This window comes from Protomyctophum parallelum (assembly GCF_964188405.1).
Source record: "Protomyctophum parallelum genome assembly, chromosome: 18".
NCBI classification, from domain to species: Eukaryota; Metazoa; Chordata; class Actinopteri; order Myctophiformes; family Myctophidae; genus Protomyctophum; species Protomyctophum parallelum.
This window is the reverse complement of record NC_139716.1, coordinates 14,364,704-14,389,258: the sequence shown is the minus strand read 5'-3', so window position 1 is coordinate 14,389,258 and position 24,555 is coordinate 14,364,704. Positions and strand designations below refer to the sequence as shown.

Sequence of the window (24,555 nt, the reverse complement as noted above, 5' to 3'; positions counted from 1 at the left end):
CTAAAATACATGGCCATGTTTGGAGGAAGGCAGGTGGGGAGGGTTATGCTCAAGTTCCTTCAGCATGGCCGCAAGAAAAACTGCAGAAGCAGAAAAACCTGCAACATGATGCACTCCAAATTAGAAGAGTATTCTTATAGCTGCAATTGGCTCAGAGGTATACAAATGGAAACCAAGGAAAAGCCAGCACAAAATAAACATCCTTTTTTTGCAACCCATCATATTATATTAGTCTGTCTAAAATCTGACCCTCTACCAGCTCATGAATGAATCTGGCAATCTGCGCTGTCAGTGTTGCCAAGTCTGCTTTTTATAAGCGACTTTTGGCTTTGGGTTGTTTAAAGTAAACCAGTGATTCTCACATTTTCATATATCATCAAGGACTCCACAACATGTACAAATATTTTGTGCCAGGGAGTAGGGAGTCTAGGGAACCCCCATACCAGATTTGTGTTGTTAAAATGTTAGTTAATATTGAAAATATTCCACATTTGTCACTTTTTTATCTTTTTGAAAATAGAATATCTACAAACGCATCACATCGAGACGTGTTGTGAGCTTGTAGATCTGCTATTTTCAAACCTTGGGGGCTTGATTTAAGGTGTAACCAACATTTGAGTGTTCTTTTCCTAATGTTAATAATTAATGGGTAACGGCCTAATTCTGCACTGCATGCATTGGTTGGTGTTTTTCTTTGGATGTTCAATATGGACCTACAGAATTCTGCATGCAGGGTTTCTATGGGATGTCCCATCATGATCTAGTGTAGTCCTGGTGGCTGATTGGACCCCAAACCTCACTGCCATACAGTGCAATTGGTTGGATTATGCTGTCAAATATTTTTATCCAAATTCTAACAGGGATATCAATTTTGTCGAATTTTCTTTTAATAGCATAAAAGGCTCTGCATGCTTTCTCTTTCAGTGCGTATCACTGCCAGACCAAAATGACCTGAGGCACTAATCTTTAGTCCCAGGTAATCATAATACAGACAGGGTATGATCTAACTGTGTGTTTCCTAATTTAAATTGATATTTGATTATTATTATCATTTCTCTCACACAATCTGGCAACACGGGTCTCACGGCGCATGAGTCATGACTGTCACGTGACAACGACGCATGCATCGTATGGACTGATGACCTCAAGACGTAAACAATAGACACTCATTTAAACCTGCTGCGAGCCTGCGAACGAATTGTGAGTATTCAACTTCAAACCAATTAAGCACAGTTTTATTACGTTTAAAGTAAGTCTTTACTTCAGCTAGCCCCAGTATGTTCCCTCAGAATGAGCGTAGGGACCGAGGGAACATATATTGGGGATATATTTCAGCCAGTGCCTGTTAGCCAGTGGCTAACAGACCAGACGTAGGCCTACAGACCCATCTCCCTCTCTTTCTCTGTCTCTCTCTCTCTCTACACACAACACATAACACAAGATGTCATCTACGAGAGAGAGCTTGTTCTTGTCAAACAGTGGAAGAGGGGACACTAGGTTATGTTAGTGTGGCAGGATGGACGTGCAATGACACGGCCCATCTCCCATCCTTGTTGGTGGATGGATCAGAGTCACAGCCATCCTCCGCCCACTTAGTAGTGGCCTGATTGGTATTGTGGCAGGATGGGCGTTAGCGTTCCCACGCTGTCACGGCCCGTCCTCCGCCCACTGATTAGGGCTTGATGAGTGTCCTGGCTGGCTTTATAAGGTGACGTGTCGGCAGTGTTTGTCAGCTGTCAGTCTCTCTCTGCCACACTGCTGGTGGGTTTCACGGCCAGGAGTTATTCCGCCGCATTGAGGTGATCATCCTTAACGAAGCTGTCCCGTCGGGTGACAGTGTGTTTGGTCCGCACTTCAGTGCAGGTATGTTTCTATACGTTGCTGTTACGATCGCCTGCACTTAATAGTTGACTGTGAACTTGACTGTGAGCACTTGTTGTTGTTTTAGCCTTGGAGCTACTCGCTCTGGCCTGTGTCCTGTTCGGCGTGTTGTGAACCAACACCACGCCACCAGGTTGGTGTTCCTCCCTCTCCGCAGCATTTATATTCATTTGGTGTCTGTGATGCCATGGGAGTATAAACCTGGGCTCTTGTTGTTTACAGTTGTATTATTTACCTGGCTACCGCTGCAGTGGGTACAACGACGGTGCACGTTGGCCTCATTAAAGCGGGTGAGTTTGCGTGTCTTTGCTGTTCCTGCCTCAGTGACTAGTAGTATAAGAGTAGTATTTTAATACAGCCGTTGTGCTTTCAGGGCCAGTACTACACCTGCTGCTTTGCTGACCTTAACCTTCCACACACACTCGTACCGCAGTGTTCGAGAGGGCTCTCTTCCCACGGCCACGAGTGGTCCGTTCGGTGGTCGCCTGAATCGGGGCCCTGGTTGATTGTAGCCCATATCGGGCATCGTTATCTATATTCCGCCTATATTATAACGTATTCCACTTGATCTTGGTCGATATATGTATAGATACTTAGTGCTGTATTACCTCTAAATTGGATACGACTGGCTTGTATAGTGGTGCGATATTGATATATATGTATTTATGTATTATCTATATATAATATATATACCGCTCTATGCACTTTATAGCACTTTATAGCATTTTAGACCTTGGGAGCCTTTATTTATTGAACCGTCATTTTGCTGTATGAAATATCTAATTGCTTTTATAAACTTATGTTGCTGACCAAGTATTTTAATAAAGACTTTTGTATATTGGTTACACACGTTTCTGCCCTGCCTATATGTATGTATACTGAATCTGTGTTGGGGAGTCATTACGTGCTCCGGGTGTCCAGTATTGCATTTAGTAAATATCTCCTGGGGCGCAATTCCCCAGGTGGCGTAGTAGGCTACCTTAAGCAATACCACCTTACCACATTAGGAACGTTTTTGCTACTCACCAAAACAAAGGCGGGTTGTGTCATTAGACAGCCTACACTTTCCTTAGTGGACGCACTCTGAGCCCCCCACCACACGTATAAACTGTACTTTTTGGGCAAAAAGGGATGCAGTCTACAAGCTCACAATGCGTGAGCTTGAAATGGGACATTCTGCACAATGAGTAGGCCTACTTTTACCTTTGGTACCAATACTTTTGTACTTTTGAATTCTAGCAGTGGTAGTCTGGTATAGTGGTAGCCCTCCAAGCAGAACCCAATGGTACTGAAGTTTCTGACATTTTGTTCGACCCAGACCATGGGGTCCTGTTCCACTGCTACCATGCCACCTGGGACGCACCCATTTTAAAACATAAACAACATGTTTCGTGGCTCCCCGCGCTCTATGACGATATTATTCAGTGTGAGGCTTTCTGAATATGTGAAGTATAAGTATCCATACATGCCGCTGCGAATATCTCCTGTGGCGCGGAAGCCGTTAAGTATTTTTAATCTATGTTTGCCCGATTTGGAAGCTTGGATTAATCTCTTCCTTCCTTGTTTATTGACACCTCATTGTACCGCCTATCTGGCTAGCTAGTGGCGCTATAGCTATGACAGAGCAGATCAGAGGCAGGGGCAGCCAACCGCACACCGGGAGGCGGTACAATAAACGGTAAACAAACAAGAAGAAATAAAGCGACCAAATCGGTCAAACAAAGATTAAAAATACTTAGCGGCTTCCGCGCCACAGGAGATATTCGCAGCGGGATGTATAGCTACTTAAAGTTCCCGAATTCAGAATAACTCAAGTATTGGCGCAGATCCTATTTTAGAGAGAATTTCTACATCCGTGTCCAGGGATTTCCATACGAAAATATAGTCATGAACAGGGACCCTACGTAAAACTCATAAAAATTTCAGAAAAGCTTTACTTAGGGTCCCGAGAGGGGCTAGTATAGTGGTAGACAGAGTAGTGAACCTCCATGCAGTACTTGAGTCAAATTATACTCCAGTTCAAACATCACTTAACTACAAGAAACCTTCACTAAGAAGAAACATCAACTATAAAATAAACCCCACAACAAACATAAAAACAAACAGACAAACCCTACTAAAATTCTAACTAACTAAAATTCTAACTCTCTACTTCAGCAGTTCTCAGGTTTAAAGTTAGTTTGGTTGCAGTGTCCAGCCTGTTCCACTGGGTGGCACCAATGTATCATGTCAGAGACTCAGTCACACATTAGCGATGAGATGTGCAGTGTGCACCCCTGTCTTTACTCTGGCTTTAGCAGAGTAAAGACTTGTCAGACCTCTGAGACCTTTCTCTCTTGAATCTAAATAATCTCTAAAGTTTTATCCAAAGAGACGAGTTGCTACACCCTTCATTTTGGAAATATTCACGTTTTGCAACTTGTCTCTTTGGATAAAACTTTTCCTATAACCCTATGGTACTTCCGTACCAAAGGGGACCTCTGTAGCATGACTTGAAGTTAAAAGTGTCTTAACTCCTCCACTATTTGTCTGTATCTCTATCTCTCTCTCGCTATCCCTTTGTCTTATCTTTCTGTCTGTGTGTGTGTGTGTGTGTGTGTGTGTGTGTCTCTGTCTCTCTCTGTCTCTCTCTCTCTCTCTCTCTCTCTCTCTCTCTCCCTTTGTCTTATCTTTCTGTCTGTGTGTGTGTGTGTGTGTGTGTGTGTCTCTGTCTCTGTCTCTCTCTGTCTCTCTCTCTCTCTCTCTCTCTCTCTCTCTCTCTCCCCCTTTGTCTTATCTTTCTGTCTGTGTGTGTGTCTCTCTCTCTCTCTCTCTCTCCCTTTGTCTTATATTTCTGTCTGTGTGTGTCTCTCTCTCTCTCTCTCTCTCTCTCTCTCTCTCCCTCTCTCTCTCTCTAGGTGGATGAGCAGAGACCGACAGTCAAAGGAAAAGGTGCCTTATTAATTGACAAAGTGTCCAATCCATACCGACATGTCTTCCACCTCCTCCTCCTCCGCCCCGGGCCCTTACGTCGTCCTAAACACCGGGGCCCGGATGCCCCTCCTGGGCCTGGGGACCTACAAGCTGTGTGGGGCCGAGGACGTCCGCTCGGCGGTGGACGCCGCGCTGGCATCGGGCTACCGGGCCTTCGACACCGCCGCCGTCTACCGCAACGAGGCCGACCTGGGCCGAGCTCTGAGGGAACTCCTGCCCAAATACCAGCTGACCCGCCAGGATGTGTTTATTACCAGGTAGAATCAGACGTCATCTTTATTGTCACACCACCGTCTTTTTACACACAGAAAATTACACATGGTACCTGAGATAGTAAATATATATATGGTCCGTGAGCATAGCAGCCATTGTGTGCTGTGCTCCTAATTTAGATTTTTTTTTTCAGTAAAATAAATATAATGTCTCAAATATGTTTTTGTTTTTATTTTATTTTAATGCAAACAAATGTGAATTTTCCTATTATTATTATTTCCTTAAAAGTATCCGTGGCTAATAAGACTCCTGTAGTGGAAGATCAGCTGTTTTGTTTTGTCGACGTCCATTGACAATCATGGTAGACTGTATCTTTGCATCTGCCCGGCGTGCCCGCGTGAACGCACAGATTGGGCTCGCTGGAAATCAGAAGGTAGCCAGTTCGACCCTTTTGCTCGCCCAGCTGACATGTCAAAGAAAGTGTCCCCTAGCAAGACGGTTAACCCTGTGTGCTCATCAGACCCATGATATGTCAAAGAGATTCCGTGTCTGTAGCCCCGAAAAAGACCGGAAAATACTGTCCCATTTTGTCAGGTTCACTGCTCTTCATGGCTCATTTCCAGCCTGTTTCTCTGTTCCTTCCTGCTTCCAGTAAGCTGGGTCCCAAGGACCAGGGTGTGAAGGCCACGGACGGAGCCCTGCACAGCCTGTCCCAGCTGGATTTGGATTACATCGACCTCTACCTCGTCCACTGGCCCGGCACACAGGGACTGCTGGTGTCTGACCAGCGTAACCCAGGTCAGGATGCACAATAAAGGCATTTATACACCACGAATTATGTGAATAAATGGCACCAAATTGCAATGAGTGGAGAAAGAGTGAAATGGCCACCATGTGAATATGGTCCATAGAGCCTTGGGGGAAGATTTGTTCGTCCATTTGCAATGTTTCAGTCAATCATATTGATTTGCATTATTCCTGCGGTGCAGCTGTGTGACAGAAAAAAATCAGGTCAGCCATTAAATCAGGCAGTCATCTCACATACAGTATTTATTACTGTCGACTACACCATTGTTTGGCTGCGGTTGGGGTAAAAAGAACCCCCAAAAGAAGAAATCAAGCCAGACGATAGAATATCCTTACATTGCATTTGTTAAACAGTTTTATATATTCTTTTTAGATGTAGAGATACTAGCTTAGCTGCAAAACATCCAGTATAAGTAGGCAAGCGCCCCTTGTGCTTTGGCGTCTGCTTGGGTCTGATAATAATAATAATAATAAAACTTTATTTGTATAGCACCTTTCATGGCATGAAATGCAGCTCAAAGTGCTTTACAGAGAAATGGAGAAAAAAAAGAAAAGCAAGGCAACGACATTAAAAAAAACAAGCAGTAATGCAATACAGTGAGGACATGAATAACAAAAAGTAAAAGATCAATTAAAAGCAATGTTGTAGAAGTGGGTCTTGAGCTGTGCTTTAAAAATGTCTACAGAGGCTGCCTGACGAAGGTACAGTGGGAGCTTGTTCCATGCCGTCGGCCTGTGGAAGCAAAAAGCTGCTTCCCCATATCTTTTAGTTGTCATTTGTTTAGGCAAAGCGAGCAGGCCAGCAGTGGAAGACTTTAGGGGGCCGTTTGGGACATATTTAGGCAGGCAGTCATGTAGGTGCGAGACCATTGAGAGCTTTAGACACAAGTAAAATAATTTTAAAATCAATCCTAAAAACATGATGCGTTTCTCTCTGTTTCCCAGAGAACAGGGCTCAGAGCTGGGCTGCTCTGGAGGAGCTGCAGGCACAGGGCCGACTGAGGGCCATAGGAGTGTCCAACTACACCGCAGCACACATGACACAACTGATGCTCGGCTGCAAGGTCCCTCCGGCCGTGCTGCAGGTTAGAAGATCATTCACAATGTAGAATAGTGGATGATGTGGTGTCAGTCACACGTCTGTATCAGAAGCGTTGCAGCCTGACGTCGCATGGCGATGGGTTGTGAGCTTGTAGCAGGGTTCCCACGCCCTACGGCCATTAAATTCCTGGAAATATATACAACAAATAAAAGGTTTGGAATGAATCAAATGAAAAATGTGTCCATGTCCCATGTCTAGCATTACTGTATGTTAAATATGTGTGCCCTAATGTACTGTATACATGACAAAAATGATAGAGCTACTGTACAAGGTGCATCTGTATGTTGCACTGTGATGTGTTGTTGGCTTGTAGATCTGTTCTGTTCATCACATGACAACATTTGCACAAGTCTGTCTTGGTGCATTGATAGAACACTGGTGTATATAGACTCAATATTGCATCGTATGATTGCTAGAATGCCTGGAGTGGGGTATAATATTTTCAAAATAAGTTTGGAAAATTCATTGTTAAAAATGTGTGGGAACCCTGTTGTAGATATAGGCTATTTCCACTGTTGTGTTTGGGGAGGGGGGTACATATTTCAAAATGTATGAACGTGCGTGTGTGTGTGTGTGTGTGTGTGTGTCCAGGTGGAGTTTCACCCACGGCTGTGTCAGAAGGAGCTGAGGCGACTGTGTGAGGAGCAGGGGGTGTGTTTCCAGGCCTACTCCTCTCTAGGAAAAGGAGAACTGCTTAGCGACCCTGTGGTGATGGAGGTGGCACGGGGCTGTGGACACACTGTTGCGCAGGTATGTGAACGCACGCACGCGCACACACACACACACACACACACGCACACACACACGCACACGCACACACAGCACCCTCTGAAACAACGCTACAGTAGCCTCGGTCCCAGGCTTACTTATCTGCGAAAAGAAAAGCCTGGTCACAACGTAAGGTAGAGAAGCTATCGGCTATCGGATGTATCCTCCGGAACATCCGCCGGATACGATTTCCCCCGGATACGATATCTTCCCGACCAATCACAACACTTGTTTCTTTTGCGGAGAATGTAAACTGATTTGTAAAGCATCAACGTCATTTCCTTGGACGATACTTCCGCTAAAATCCCGCAAGTAATCCCGAGTAATATGGTCATATCTCCTGGTTTTTGTAAGCACTCTAGCTGCTGTGTTTTTGAACTAGTTGAAGGCGATTGATTTCTTTCTGGGAGTCCAGAAAAAAGAGAATTGCAGTGTAATGTGGTCAATTGATTTGTTGGCACACACACATGTACAAAGAAATACGCTTCTCGATGTTCGAAAAAGTAATTGATAAAATAATAAGCGATACTTGCAGACCTAAACATAAAACAAGACTATAAGTGCCAGTGGTGGAAAGTAACTAAGCACATTTACTCAAGTACAGTACAAGCTTAATTTGTAGATCTGCTATTTTCAAAATAGTACTTTTTCCACCACTGCAAAGCGCTAGGCCGGAGGACTCACATTGACACACGCAGTATGTTTTCACCCCAAAGGTTCTGTTGCGTTGGGCGGTGCAGCAGGGCGTCCCGGTGCTGCCTAAGTCGTCGCACCCCGACAGACTGGGGGAAAACACCAAGCTGTTTGACTTCACACTGAGGGACACAGACATGGACACACTGTCATCTCTGGACTGTGGGCACAGATGGGACCCCTATGACCCCTCGGAGGTGGCATGACCATAGACTGTAAAAAATATGGACAAGGCGTTCCCCGGGTCAAACATTGACGTAAAATGAAGCCTGTAATTCCTTGCACTGTAAGTCGCCATATTTCTAGATCCGTTTGGGCCCAGCTGGCCATTGGCTGGCTCCGTTTGGGCCCAGCTGGCCATTGGCTGGCCCAGACAACGAGGCGGGACTTTCCCCCTTACTCTTCGTTGGTTTTTATTTTGACTGAACGGGGGGTGGCTCCCGTTCATAGACTGTAACGGTAGCCACGCCCCTCAGAAGATACGCGACTTTATGGTAATTCTTTCAATAAATAGGACCATAGTTTTCCAAAAAGAATATTATGACATGAGAAATGAGACTTTAAACTAGTGACTGGAAGCAGAAAGTATTCATGACCATGTTTATTAAGGTAATACAGTCTAGGTGAAGTTGGGCCCAAATACATGGACTTCTATGGAGCTATGGGGTTTTTTGGGCCCAATGACAGCGCCACAACAGGCCATTATATGAACTTTCAGGAAGTCCTGATTTCCTTAGTGGCTTCACAGAATATCTGTCTGACTGCCCCCCTGGGCGTGACACACCACCAGCTTTTGTCATTTTGATTGTGATGTCACTTTGAAGTCATATCACTCAACTGCCATGTTTTCATGATTGCCAACAGTAACAAAGCAGCCATCTTTTGTAGTGCAGCAGGCTAGCCGGTGCCTCTAAGACCTCAGAATAGAGCACCGAAGTCTTTAAGCCCCGTCTTTCTGAAACCCCATGTGCTTAAAATTGCATCATATAAGAACTTTTTATTCCTAAAATAAACAAAGGAGCATGGTGGTTTGACTCATATGGACAGTGAGAAAACTGCCGAATGTCCAAGTCTATATACGGTTAATGTCCACTGGACTTTAATCGTTCTTGTTCACACATTTTATACTTAATTTTACATTGAAAGTCAGTGGGATTCGGACCTTGTTGAAACCTTGCACAAAATAATGCTACTGACGGCTGACCACGTGAAAATGTGATATCCACATGGGAGCCACGCCTTTTCCATGTGGATCCTGACAGACATGATTTGATTTGTGGTTAAAGTATCACAACTAAAAAGCCAGTTGTAGATCTAAGATTTGTAATACATAACTGTAGCGCTGAACATTTTCACAATTTTTCGCACAACAAAGCACAACATAATGTGGTCAATTGATTTGTTGGCACACACGCATGTACAAAGAAATACGCTTCTCGATGTTCGAAAAAGTAATTGATAAAATAATAAGCGATACTTGCAGACCTAAACATAAAACAAGACTATAAGTGCCAGTGGTGGAAAGTATCTAAGCACATTTACTCAAGTACAGTACAAGCTTCATTTGTAGATCTGCTATTTTCTAAATATTTTTATACTAAAACCACTGCAAAGCGCTAGGCCGGGGGACTCGCATTGACACACGCAGTATGTTTTCACCCCAAAGGTTCTGTTGCGTTGGGCGGTGCAGCAGGGCGTCCCGGTGCTGCCTAAGTCATCGCACCCCGACAGACTGGGGGAAAACACCAAGCTGTTTGACTTCACACTGAGGGACACAGACATGGACACACTGTCATCTCTGGACTGTGGGCACAAATACTGCCGGGACGCCTCGGAGATCATTTAAAGAACTTCTTATTCCAAAAATAAACAAAGGAGCATTCCGGACGCGTTATGGCATCAATCCTATACACGCCGAGGAAGGCTTGACGCTGAAACGCGTCCGTGTTTTGTCTGTCTGTCCGTGCTGCACAATGCAATAAATATACCTTAAATGGATTTCGGAGTGCTGGCTATCTCTCAGGTAAAAGGGAAGACTTGTTGGGCTTTATGAGTGGCGAGAACGTCTATACAGTATGTGTACAGTATATACTGTACACGTATGTGCAAGTCTATATATGGTTAATGTCCAGTTGTCCACTGGACTTTAATTGTTCTTGTTCACACATATGTTATACTTAATTTTACATTGAAAGTCAGTGGGATTCGGACCTGGTTGAAACCTTGCACAAAATAATACTGTGATATCCACATGGGAGCCACGCCTTTTCCATGTGGATCCTGACGGACATGATTTGATTTATTTTTAAAATAAAATTGCTACTGTCGACCACATTCGTCAAAACCTCTGTTAAAGTGAGTCAATGTGATCCTGCTCCTCACTGCTGCTAACCACATGAACCCTAGTCTGTGTATTCTGGGTATGAGAAGATATATCAGGTCTACAAGCTCACAATTAAGAGATTTGGTGTAAAGGGGAAAATGGAGTTCAGAGCTAGGCTCTGGGGGATCCCAGTCATCATAGTCTACACTAGTATATATAACTTATGTGGTTAAACTATCAAAACTAAAAAGCCAGTTGGAGATCTAAGATTTGTAATACATAACTGTAGCGCTCAACATTTTCACTATTTTTCGCACAAAGTATAAAATAATGTGGTCAATTGATTTGTTGGCACACACACATATATATGTACAAAGAAATACGCCTCTCGATGTTCGAAAAAGTAATTTATAAAATAATAAGCGATACTTGCAGATAGGGATGTCCCGATACACTTTTTTCGCTTCCGATCCGATCCTGATACCTCCATTTCTGTGTTAGCCTATACCAGGGGTCCTCAACTAGAAATGATGAAGGTCCACAAATAATTTTTTGAATAAGACCGAGGTCCGGTCCCATGCGCGGCGTCCATCGGAGAGCGGGGCTCTATGCCCGTTTAGTATGGTCAAGCCAAGCTTATACAAATCAGATCGCCTTCCACCCAACCAATAATGGGGTGCAGAGTGCAGGCCCGGAGTGGAACTCCAAATCAGGCCGGGAGTTATACGCCCTGGCAGGCCACACTGCGCGCGCCAGAATTTTGGGGGCCCTTGGGGGACATTTTGGGGGCCTTTGCAGCAATTTCACATGAGAAATGTACCATCTGATGTTATTTATATTATTAACTTTAAAAAAAAAAAAAGGGGGGGGGGGGGGGGTTTTTGGGTGGTCCGAAAAGAGGTGGTCCGCGGTCCGGTCGCGGACCGCGGTCCGCCAGTTGGGTACCCCTGGCCTATACCGATACCAGTGTCGTGATCTCATGTTGTGTTTATAGCTATCTAGCTATATATCTCGTGTTGTGTTTATAGCAGACTACTCACTCAAATGTGCACTTGCAGTTTAGGCAACTCCAAAGCAAACTCCACATGTCCCAACATTTCATTTACCTGCCATAGTATCAACCCCTTACCCCTGTGTCGGATCGGTGGTTAGACTGGCATATTCACCGATACCGATAGGACCCGATATGATAAATAAGGGCCGATCCGATACTTTTCCCGATACCGGCAACAGTATCGGGACATCTCTACTTGCAGACCTAAACATAAAACAAGACTATACGTGCCAGTGGTGGAAAGTAACTAAGTACATTTACTCAAGTACAGTACAAGCTTAATTTGTAGATCTGCTATTTTCTAAATATGTTTTTATACTAAAACCACTGCAAAGCGCTAGGCCGGGGGACTCGCATTGACACACGCAGTATGTTTTCACCCCAAAGGTTCTGTTGCGTTGGGCGGTGCAGCAGGGCGTCCCGGTGCTGCCTAAGTCGTCGCACCCCGACAGACTGGGGGAAAACACCAAGCTGTTTGACTTCACACTGAGGGACACAGACATGGACACACTGTCATCTCTGGACTGTGGGCACAAATACTGCTGGGACCCCTCGGAGGTGGCGTGACGCACCGCCAGCTTTTGTCTTTTTGATTGTGATGTCACTTTGAAGTCATATCGCTCCACTGCCATGTTTTCATGATTGCCAACAGTAACAAAGCAGCCTTCTTTTGTAGTGCAGCAGGCTAGCCGGTGCCTCTAAGACCTCAGAATAGAGCACCGAAGTCTTTAAGCCCCGTCTTTCTGAAACCCAATATATGTGTTTAAAATTGCATCATATAAGAACTTCTTATTCCAAAGATAATACAAAACTTCCCATGCATCACCATACGAATATTTACTCCTCTGCACTACATTTACAATTAGGGCTGGGAACCAATAATAAAATTATTCTTTTCTCTCAAATATATTTTTTTGTAATAGACCAAATCAATTAGTCTGATTAAGTACTTAACCCTGAACTTATTAAATGGTGAAAATAGTTGATCTACAAGCTCACAACGCGTCACATCATGGCCCGTTGTGAGCTTGTACATCCGCTAATTTCACTACCGGTATTTCAAAAATAACCGTTCGTTAATCGTAATCGAGGCAAAAGTTTAGAATAATTGTAATATTGATTTGAAGTCCCAACGCCAAACCTTGTTTACAGTTTTTAACACTTACTGACAGTTGTACAGGAATTGCCTTGATGTTATCATGAACATATTTTCTGCAACGCTATCTTTTGTCTTTTTCTTGGACCACTATTGGTTGACAAATATAAAACATGCATCTTTTTATAAGATGTTTCATAAAATTCTTTATTGTTCAGCACAGGATATACCAGCAGTGGCACAATAGTAGAGAAAATACATTTACAAAAGTCATTACAAAAAGAAGAAGAGAGAAAAAAAAAGTTAAAAGTTGGAGTTTCTCCTCCACACATTATCTTTAGATTCAAGTAATATCAAGGATGGATGCAAAGCAACTGGTGCACAGACAGGCATAGGGTTTTCTATGGAGTTTACTGTCACGAACTGTTGCTTAAACCCATTTTGGGCGGGAACCCCTTTTGGTGTTTTAAACATTATGTTAGAATTTAGCAGACCTACAAGCTCGTAGCGCGCCACTCGGTGGCGTGCTATGAGCTTGTAGATCTGCAAAATTTTTGAAAACTACATTTGAGTTATATTTAACTCAAATCTGTCCTTCTGGGTGGGGGGTCCCTGGAACTACATATTTTGAGATGGGGGTCCGTGGCCCAATAGAGCTAATTCTGGGGGTCCTTGACGTGAAAAAGGTTGAGCACCACTGACATAGAAACATGGGTTTTTCAAAAAACTATTAGGATTCAGAAGCCTTTTTTTCAGTCCAAAATGGGTTAAAGGAGCACTTTTTCAACTTTATCTTCATATAATTGGTCCTCACTAATGCTCATTATAAGATAGCACCATTTCTCTACCAGTGGTGGAAAAAATACTCAACTTTTTTTACTCAAGTGAAAGTATCAATGCCGCAATGTAAAAAAATATGTTACAATCTGTTACAAGTGGCCGGAATACAAAATTTACTTGAGTAAAAGTACAAAAGTATTGGTATAAAAATGTACTTAAAAGTATCAAAAGTAGAAAGTACTCAGTATGCAGATTTGCAGAATGTCCCATTTCACAAGTTCTTAAAAACAAAATAATAATAATAAAATAAATGTATTTTGAATATGGCAGATCTACAAGCTCACAAGCTTGTAGATCGGCAATTTTCAAATGGCCGAAATGTATATATGGCTGAAGTGGGTAATGTATGTTTTGTAATAATAATAATAATAATACAAATCTACAAATTGAGTTGAGATGTAGTGGAGTAGATGTAAAAGTATTGGAAATGGGAAATACTCAAATAAAGTACAAATACATTGTACTTAAGTATCGTACTTAAGTAAATGTTACTTTCCACCACTACTCATTGTGTCTCATTGGTGAGCTGGGGACAGTTCCTCTTTATATAAAAAAGAAATATTTTTATTTTTATCCCGAAAAATATGATTAATTTAAAAAACTAAAAAACGCTTAGAAAATTGCAGAGCTTGCAGATCGGCTAAAGTGGTTAATTCATGCAAAACAAACTGCACCAAGAAAAGACAGTGTGATATATCTTAGGACCATTCGTTAACCTGGTAACTAGCATAAGGCATTGAGCTTAAAAGAAAAGGCGTGTGGCCTGTTTGTACCTGCGTGTGCACCTGCACACCTTGCATCACATCCCCGCAAGCTGAGAGGAACTGAATAAGACACGTCGAACAAATCCACTGCATCACCACCACCTTCAACAGTCACGTATTGTTTACAATTTTCACACACATAAGCCAATCCCTATGTATTCTGGTCTGGCTGAGTAGGAGTGCTGATCCCAGGTCAGGCCAGGGTCTTCATTTAGGCTTTAGTTTAGAGTAGAACTGCAGGCAAAATCAGATCTGATCTAAATGTACAGCAACGCTTCCCCAGCATCAAAATCTATTTAACTACTGTAATCATATACGTACATTGGCTATATAAGAATAGCAGATCTACAAGCTCACAATGTGTTGTCAAACTCGCCATCTTGCAGATGTGCTATTTTCGCAAATAAATCTGGAAAGAATGTGACCCCAAATCTTGTATGGGGGTCCCGTCTCCCTGGCACAAAATATTTTCAGATGGAAAGCCAAATTCATATATGCACACAGGATCTTTTGGCTATGAGATTGGGACCTGATTCCATTTTTAGTTAATTTACGGTTTTAAGATTTGACGAGACAAACGGTTACAGGGCTTAAAGTTCTCAGTCCTATAGGGACGGATTTCAGTCTTGAGGGTTTCATAGGGGTCATTTAATGAGATCAGTGCAGATTTGCAAAAAAAAACTAAACATTTTCAGTCTTGGGATTTATTTTTGTTGCTTTAAGCCTTGCGGTTATTGATCTTGCAGATTCGAGTGTGGTTTCAGAGCCTGCAGTATATCTGTCTGTCATTCAGAATATACAGTCTGGATGTAAAGCCACCGTTAGGCTGAGCCCAGAGATAAGCACTCATACTCCCAGAGGTCCCCGATAGATAAACTATTCCATCTACCCCCGATAGATAAACCATTCCATCTACTCCTGGCAGTCAAATCCCAGCACAGAGAGACGTCTGTTGCATTGGAGAAATGAGGCCGAGGGCTGTTGTGTTTGGTTCCTTACAGCAGTTAATTGATTACCACCTCTACCAAGTCTTTTCTTAAATATTCACAAAACATCAACCCCCAAGACCCATAGATTGTACACTGCCTATTGCTAGCTTGGCCAAAACGTGTATAATATAAAGATTCTGGTTAACTTGTGATCCTCAACACCCTCAAACTAATTATTTACAGTTTAACCACATTAATCCTCAATTTTGGGATTCATGTTCTTTTCTTTTTTTTAAAGAGGCAATGGAAGATCTACAAGCTCACAATGCATCATGTTGTGATGTTTCTGAGCTTGTAGACCAGCTATTTTCACTATTTCTCGTAGTGTATATATATATATATATATAGGGCTTAAGTGGTTAAAACCCCGCTGTCCACCTTTTTATTTGATTTGTTGGTGATTCAAGGCCTTAAAAAGATAATATTCATGCTGGTTTGTGCTTTTTTTTAATACATCTAATTTAATTTGACACTATTATCTGATAGAAATCTAAACCCTGAAGTTCAGTACGCAAAGTAGAAACAAGAAGACTATTCCAGCAGTATCAGATTGTCTGTGTGTACTGTGTACAAGATTGCTTTTTTTTTACAAAGCGATTGATGATAGTCTTCCTGCAGTTATTTTTTCTTCTTTCCTAAAGATGGTGTTTGGCTTGTCTGTAACTTAATGGGAAAAAGAGATAAAGGACTCATTTGATTACTTTATCTTTCTTTCCTCTTATTTGTCCTCTGAATTATCAGAGGGGGCACTTCATAAGCCTGGCGGGAGAGCCGGCCTGTTCCATGCATACACAGTGTTGTCCATAATAATATATGTGCAGTAACCCTTTACAGTACAGTAATAACCAGGTAATAACAAGGTAATTACCTAGTAAGAAGTATTTACTTGGTAATTGGCCAGGTAATTACATAGTAATGTAATGCTAGAACATTTAACCAGTAATTACCAGGTAATATCCAAGTATTTTCCTGACAACTACTGGTTTACATGGTAATTACATGGTAACTACCGTAACTACCGGTAAATTACCGTGTGATTACTATGTAATTACCAAGTATTTGTCTGACAACTACCAGGAAATTATAGGCATTTACTAGGTAGTTACCAGTTAATTACACTGTAAATACTTGACAATGGCCATGTAGTTACCTAGCAGGTATCTGGTATTTACTAGATATTTCACTGACAACTACCAGGTATTTACCCAGTAATTATTTATTTATGTATTATCAATCAACTGGTGCAGTTGTGAGGTGGTTAATGACTCATATTTAACTGGTAATTACCAGATATTAATCTGATAACTACCTGGGTAAGGTAATTACTAGGTAATTACCTGGTTATTACTGTACTGTAGAAGAAAGGGTTACCATATGTGCTTGTATGTGATGAGAATGAAAACATGCATGAACGCGACTGAGCTTTTATTGCACGGCCAGTCCTGTGCCATGTCCTGACATGTTGTTCTGAATAAGACTCCCCGGCTCCAGTTCATCCGTTTCCCGAACGCAAACGGTCACCACTGAATTATTAAACAACACGAGGAGAAGAACCGGCAGCCCATTGTGGGGATTATACAAAAAGAGGCGTAAATAGCTATATTTCAGTGTTTTATCTCTCCCTCTATGCTGCATATAGCGTTCACGGGAGAGACGCATCAAAATGGAAAGCCTCTTTTTGCTGCCAAGTATTTCCTCTTTCCCATAATTCTCCCTTTCTATCCCCTTCTATATTCAGTCAATTTCAGTGCAGTTATTTCCAGAGCTTTTACCGTTTTTCACAGGCAGAGTATGGTGACAAAGTTATTAATCACCTTCAATTTAACCAGACACACGCATGCAAGTGTGAGCAAAATGTGTCGACACACCTGACAATGTGACTGGTCAACAAAAAGTACAACAAAAGAAAAAGACATTTACTTCAGACAGTGTGATTATATCACTGTCTATATGAGACCATATGGTGCGGAATCTACAGACGGGAGGCGATTGGACCAGTGGTTCTCAAAATGACCCTAACTCGGAGAGTGTACAAATGTACAGTGTACATTTTGTACTCTCTCAGAATCAACGGGATCCTTGAAATTAAAATGGTTTGAGAATAACTGGATTGTACCCTGCTTTGCTCTCTCGACAGTCGACACCCATCTCTCTTTTCTTCCATCTGTTCTCCTCACTCCTGGCAATGTACTGAATTTCACCTTTTCAGTCTCTAAACAACCCCCTCCCCGCAAAACCCCCCCAAATAAAACTAAAGAAAAAGTGTCCATGAACCTGGTCTACTCCGTGCGACTACTGTGGCTGTCGTGGCTGTGGCTGTTCTCTCCCTCCGTCTCCTGGTGACTAAAGAGGTAGTTCCACCAGCTTTTAGAGTGGTGCATCTGTCCTGTGTTCCCGGAACTCTTCACCCGCCTTATGCCCTGCAAAGGATGGACAGAGAGAACCCAACAGAAAGGTTTTATGGGCATCACCAGTGGTGGAAAGAATATCGGCAAGAGATTAGGAAAACATGTAATATGCGATAACATTGTTACTTGCGCAAGTAGTGTGTGTGCGTGTGTGTGTGTGTGTGGTAGCAGCCTGGTAATAAACGGTTCAACACACATGGGATCATTGGTATGCTAATGCTGCCAGGGTCAAATCTGTGATAATTGGTGCCAAAGCCGCTTCGCTGACATGGTTTTGTTTGTGTTCACATTTAACCCATTTTGACCTGAGATCAGATTTAAAAAATGTCAAAGTTTTTGGCTGGGTTTTCAAATTGCTCCGTGGTCGACCAAAAAGGCCCGGCGACCGACCAGTCCATCTAAATTCTTTTTTTTTTTAATATATTTTTTTGCGGCTTACGCCTTTTTATTGGTTTTTGAAGGGACAGACAGTAGGCTGACAGGAAACGAGAGAGAGATGGGGGGATGACATGCAGTAAAGGCCGTGTCGGGCTCGGGGGTCGAACCCGCGGCACACTGCGACTGGATCACCAGTCGGGTGCCCAGACGGTTACGCCACCGCCTGGGCGTCCATCTAAATTCTAACATGACATTGTTGCCCTGACATCCAGCATTTCAGCATACAGTATGACCCAGTGTACAGTATCCCATAATTATGATGATATATATATCTGCATATAACTATAAGTGCTGTCTCTACATTCCCAGGAGACTGTTTATCTTCCATTTGACCATGCACGTTATAGTATGCATGTATATATTTGTTTTTCTCTAGGCCTACTCTCTTCCATTTCTAGTTCTGAAACTGATTTTATTTTGGTAAACAATAATTGTACCCGCTCTCTTACACATTGTTGTGATGTGACAATAAAGTTGAAGTTGTGTTGAAAAAGGTTGCGGTTTCTGCCATCTCCCTCTTTCTCCATTTATTTTTCAGTCCTTGAAACATGAAACATGAAACAACACCGGGCACTCGCCACTGTCTCTTAGGCCATTCTGAACGGGCACCCATTTTGGTGTTGGCATCGTGTTATGCTTTATCTATTGAAAAATAGCAGATCTACAAGCTCATAGCGCGCCACCGAGTGGCGCGATACGAGCTTGTAGGTCTGCTATTTTTGAAAAATCGAAAATCGAATCTGATCTCAGGTCAGAATGGGTTCATCAGACCAGTGTGTGTCCAGTGGAAACCTCGTATGAAATCTGATCTCAGGTCAGAATGGGTTAGGCCTCACCCCTTTGTCAAGCAAGCTGTCAAACTCGTCGCTCATCCGTCGGAGCTGCCGGCCGTACTTCTGGGCTGCCCAAAGGGCAGGCGGTGCCGACAACGACCGGCCCCGGAATGGGACGCCGTCCTCGCTGTCGAGGTCATCGTCTCTGGAGGCGATGGCGGCGTTGGATTCTGAATTCAGTCTGATCCGACCGCCCGCTGCAGGGTGTGATTCACAGACAGAGAGAGGATGAGAGGTTGATTCACAAAAATAGCTGTTGGACAGCGCCGTCGCTACGTATATGCGCAATACGCACTGCGCATAGGGCAACAAAATGTGTCAAGTGCTGGCTCCGCCACGTAATAACGAACCGCCATGTGTGCGTCATCGCAAACGGCGAAAGTATAGCCGATCTGAATGAGGAAACGCGGCGCTCTCGTCGGGAGGAGGGCCAGCGTAAATATCCTTCGAGTAGGGCAACCAAATGGTTAGTGACGTCACAGATTATGCATTTTTTTTCAAAAAGGGCGCATAATCGTTCAAACTTCCCGCATATTTTGCAACTTTCCCACATATTCCACCGCATATAATCACATAAAAGCCTGCATATTTCAAAGCAAAATCAAGGATTTTAGCTAGCATAATCAAGGATTTTATGAAAATAGCTGATCTACAATGTGTCATGATGCGACGGGGTTGCCATGTTTTTGGAAACCCCAGCAGTGGGCCGAGGCAAGCAGATACAAACAACGCTTGGAAGTGTTTTTTAGGCGAGAGCCCTGCATGGCGTTTTCAGCTGCGAAGAAACACTTTGTGGACACGGCCCCTCATATACGGCTCCATTTATACTTATGTAACCGTGTATCAGCTGTGTAATTAGATTTTGTAGAGATGAGAAAGGAGGACAAATGAATGTGCAGCATAAGCTCTACGGTAAGAGACAAGGAAGCAGCTGAAGTATATTTTATACCATACAGAGGAGAAATGTGCACGGCAGACATGAGACGAGATGAAGTTCCATGATGTTTATTTCAACGAAGTACAGCACAGCAGTGAAGCATAGCATAAGCTCACGCCAGCCAGCAAAGTGGCTCACGTCTCCACACAAGGCTTGCGCCCAACTGAACAACTGATTGTATTCTTGGTCACTACTTAAGCCCTGTACATTGGCGTGGGGTGTCGACATTTGTTTGCATATTATTAGTGGCAAGTCTTTGATCAACCAGTCTGTTCCTTCAGGTCAACAAACTCCTTTGTTATACATATAGGCTAGCCACCGGAATTCGGCTCCAGGATATATCACCCAGAAGGCCGACACCCTCGTAGGTGCTAAGTAATCACCAAAAATAGGTCCACTGTAGCATGTCAATCACACAAGGAAGAAGATCACTGTATAATTATGGAATCCTATATTCATCACAGCCATTTAAGGAATGTTCTTTACCTGACATTCTGGGCTCAGGTAAGACGAGGGTGTGTCTGCTATGTGGTGGAACTGCCACGTGGTGGAACACTTGCTCGCCCGGCGACTGGTCGGTTTCTGACCCCTCTACCTCCTCCGAGGGCTCTGATTCGCTGTCTGAAATGCTGAACTGGGCGGCCTGCATTGTGACATCTGCGGGCAGGACAGTCACTTGAAGAGTTAGTGTGTGTTAGTGTGTGCACGCGTGCTTGGGTGGTGTGTGTGCGCACGCAAAGGAAAATCGAACCTGGGTCTCCCGCATTGGAAAGCCAACATCTTAACCACTAAGCCAAAGGCAATTGCCTATATGGCTCGGGGGAGATATTAGACTTTTGAGTCCATCGGGCTCAGGCTGTGAGCCACTCTGCTACACTGACCACCTCCCATGGGGAAACCGGATCCGGGTTCACGGCACAATTGAAACAGCCAGGAATCGAACCCTGGTCTCCCGCATGGAAAGCCAACATCTTAACGACTATAAGCTAAAGGGATATCCCCATGACTGGGGAGATCATCAGGCTATGAAAAGGCTCAAATATGTATCATATATCATTATCGATCTGACATCCTATAGTGTTCATAGATTCAATGTATGGATATTCTACTGACGATAGGTTCTTGGTTTATACTTATGATCCTAGATGACTTTCTATGCATTTTATGTATTGCCTTGTGTTGTTATTGATTACTGTAACCTAACCTATCACTCTGGATCAAGAGCATCCAACTGCTAAATGCCTGCTGAATGCGAACAAAAATAAATGCCTGGGTAAAATTGTAAATTGCTGTAATGTTTACAAGACAGCAAAAAAGGTATAGACATGGCAGTCCTGTATACGCCTGTTGGGTCTGAGGGTCACACGCACATAATGCTGAGGCTGCTTACAAGAGTTACGTTTGTATAATGCAAGAGTTATGCTTATGCAAGATAGGGAAGTATAAGAGATATGCGCCCATGCCTGCTGATTGATTGATTGAAATATTTATTAACAGTTTGTAGAATTTACAGTACATTTTAAGCACAAACTCAATACAAAGACTGTCAACTGTGAGTGGACGACCCAATTAAGCATTACACTTGTTTACAACAGGGTCCACATTGTTCAATTCATCAAAACATTTAAAGACGTACAAACATTTAGAGACATACAAATAGACATTTCTATGTAGCTAAAGTACAGAACAGGAATTCATCATATGGGAAGCAAAAAAGGGAAAAGATACAATATACAGTGAGGGAAAATGGGGGGGAAAAGAGTGAAACACACATGACTGAGCATACTAGCACAACAGTACAACAACAATGTTGCATATTACTTTACGTATACAAATGTATGCTGTCTTTAAATCTCTCCCCCTCCAACCATGCATAACTAGCTATCCTGGTTTCATTGTCTTTAGCCATCACAGAAAGCTTTAATAAGACTGGCATACCGGTATGTTGACAAGGCAAGAGACATTCCCTAAACGAGTTAAGCTATAAAACTACAACGCAACAAATGGCCATCTCTGTCACTCCTACTCGCCGGTCCAAAGGTATATCCATAATGGAGCCCCCACGCGTTGAGATAAAGTGATCACTTCTGATGGTGCGTTTTGATAAAACACCAAATAGTCCTGATCATGTAACACAATCAACGACTGGTTCCAGCCATGCGTTACAACAGTGTAATAGACAGTGCATAAAACAGTGTAACAAGCGTGTTGTTGTCGGACTCCACGCGCTGTGACTGACTGACTGACTGACTGACTGACTGTTGTGTTTTGTTGTTGTTGACTGTGTGAGAGGACAAAAGAAACTTGCGCGGAGTGGGGCGGATGCCGCCGAACGTGGGAGTCATTAAATAGTATTATTAGTAATGTAATAGTTGTCCTTACCCGCGGTCTTTGTCGTGTGGAGCCCGAACGACGTCGCGGATGTGTGTGTTTTTAGCTGGCGGCTGGTTGGTGTGCTGTTTTGTACGTGACCCGGGTCTCGGGGAGTCCGTACCGTGGGTACAATACACCGTAATGTGGGGTCGCTCCTCTCCTTCGCCCAATCGCGTCGTGGCCGTGGACAGCCTCGGCGCTGCTGACGTCACTGTTGCGAGCTAGGACTGGGCTGCGGCTTTGTTTTTCTCGCCGGCTCACCGTAATGCACCGCGTAGAGGCGCAGCGGGAAAGTAGCGCACTCACGCCACCAAAACAGTATGATTGATGTATTGTCTCCACCAGGCCGAAGGCATGGGGAGAGAGTAGGCTATGTATGTTTTCCCCTCCGTCCGCAGATTTTCACATTTTTACTTAAACTGCACCGATCTGCACGAAACGTTATATGCACATAGCACATTCCCTAGAGGCCAAGTACATACAGTATGCCCTGCATTTTTCACATCTAATAGCGCCACCAAGAGGCTGACTTTTGTAAAACACTTGATTGATTGATTTATTAACAGAAAATATATCCGTGGATATACACGGCTTGGCAAGCCGTGGATCTACAAGCTCCAAGTGTTGCGTACGCGATGTGAGCTTGCAGATCGTCGGTGCCCCACTCACCATGAATCCAAGCAGAGGTCCTCACAAGTATACGTAAAACACTGCCACTGCCAGACGCCAGTGCTCAGCAATGGCCCATTGCAAAGAAGTTGGGATTTTACTTGTGCGATATTCAGATAATCTTCAACCGATTGTTATAATTCAAAGTGGTATATATTCTGTGAATGTTATATTTTCATTGGGTGTACAAGTCATGTTTTTAATATGCCATTATCAAATGATATAGAGAGATGGTATAGGGTAGTGCCCAAGCCGTACAGTATACATTTCAAGTAGGCTACAACTCAATACTTGGGGGCAGCGGTGGCCTAAGGGTTAGAGGAGCGCCCTTGTTGCCGAAAGGTTGCCGGTTCGATTCCCCGGACGGGCAGGAAAAAACCTGGGTGGGGAAGTGATTGTCATCACTCACCCAACACCGCTGAAGTGCCCTTGAGCAAGGCACTGAACCCCCAACTGCTCCCCCTGGAGCTGCTTAGTGGCCAACAGTATAAGACTGTGGTTGTACTGGTCAGCTCCCAGGTTTTAATGTGTGTGTGTGCGCGTGTGTGTGTCTGTCTGTGTGTTTCTATGTGCAGGGCGTTGCTGAAAATGAGCACCTGTGCTCAGCTACTTCCCTGGGTAAATAAAGAATAAAAATAATAAAATGGACGACACCATAAAGCATTTCACTTGTTTACAATAGGGCCCACCATTTTCAATTCATCATAACATTTAGAGACGTACGAATATACACAACTATATAGTAAAAAATAAATCATCATAGGAGGTAAAAAGGGAAAAGAAACATATACAGTGAGGGGAAACAGGGGTGGGTGGGGGATTCAGATTTTACGGGGCCCAGTTTCGAATTGCAGCCGCCCGTAGGTGCCCTTTGAGAGCAGTTTTGAAGGAGTCAAGGGGTTTGCATGTCTTAATGACTGTTGGTAGGGCGTTCCACATTATTTTATATTGGGCTACTCCTCCAGATTCTGTCCAAAAATCCTGCACATTGTTACACAGTAGGCCTATCTATCTCTATAGTCATGTGCTCAAGACGGATCAGTCCGATATTTCATATTCCATCCTAATAGAGCACAGAAGTCTGACGTCAATATCGGTAGAGGGCGCAAGTCTACAGGTTCATGTAGGCCTTTTTATTTGCATTGTAATCCCCATAGGGGTCATCCGTTTCACAGATGGATTTGAAGAATTATTGACTGAGCGAAAACACTAATATTACTGCTTAGATTTTCCCTAGAAACAGGGCTGAAAACATTATCAGGGACATCCATCACCCCACTGTCCCCAGCCATAGCCTGCAAAGCCACTTCCGCGCCCACGGCCGGGCAAACGCTACATGAGCATCAAGAGCAGCACCTCCAGACTCTTGAACAGTTTTTACTTGTCAACAATTA

At 43.4% G+C, this 24,555-nt stretch overlaps 2 protein-coding genes across 2 annotated transcripts; one reads left to right on the top strand and one right to left on the bottom strand.

Annotated features, from left to right (window-relative positions):
* Positions 1–1,108: 1,108 nt before the first annotated feature.
* LOC310875698 (glyoxal reductase) lies at positions 1,109–12,770 on the top strand. The gene is made up of 6 exons (XM_083789011.1): positions 1,109–1,200; positions 4,779–5,111; positions 5,720–5,865; positions 6,820–6,959; positions 7,568–7,726; positions 12,202–12,770. Exons 2-6 carry the CDS (start codon positions 4,852–4,854, stop codon positions 12,379–12,381), a joined length of 885 nt encoding a protein of 294 aa, XP_083645137.1. The 5' UTR covers positions 1,109–1,200; positions 4,779–4,851; the 3' UTR covers positions 12,382–12,770.
* Positions 12,771–16,644: 3,874 nt separating this feature from the next.
* On the bottom strand, positions 16,645–22,689 carry badb (BCL2 associated agonist of cell death b). The gene is made up of 4 exons (XM_083788789.1): positions 22,502–22,689; positions 20,606–20,776; positions 19,186–19,379; positions 16,645–17,923 (listed from the first exon to the last, which is right to left on the bottom strand). The coding sequence occupies exons 2-4, from the start codon at positions 20,766–20,768 to the stop codon at positions 17,783–17,785; spliced, it is 498 nt and encodes a 165-aa protein (XP_083644915.1). The 5' UTR covers positions 20,769–20,776; positions 22,502–22,689; the 3' UTR covers positions 16,645–17,782.
* Between the last annotated feature and the right edge of the window lie 1,866 nt (positions 22,690–24,555).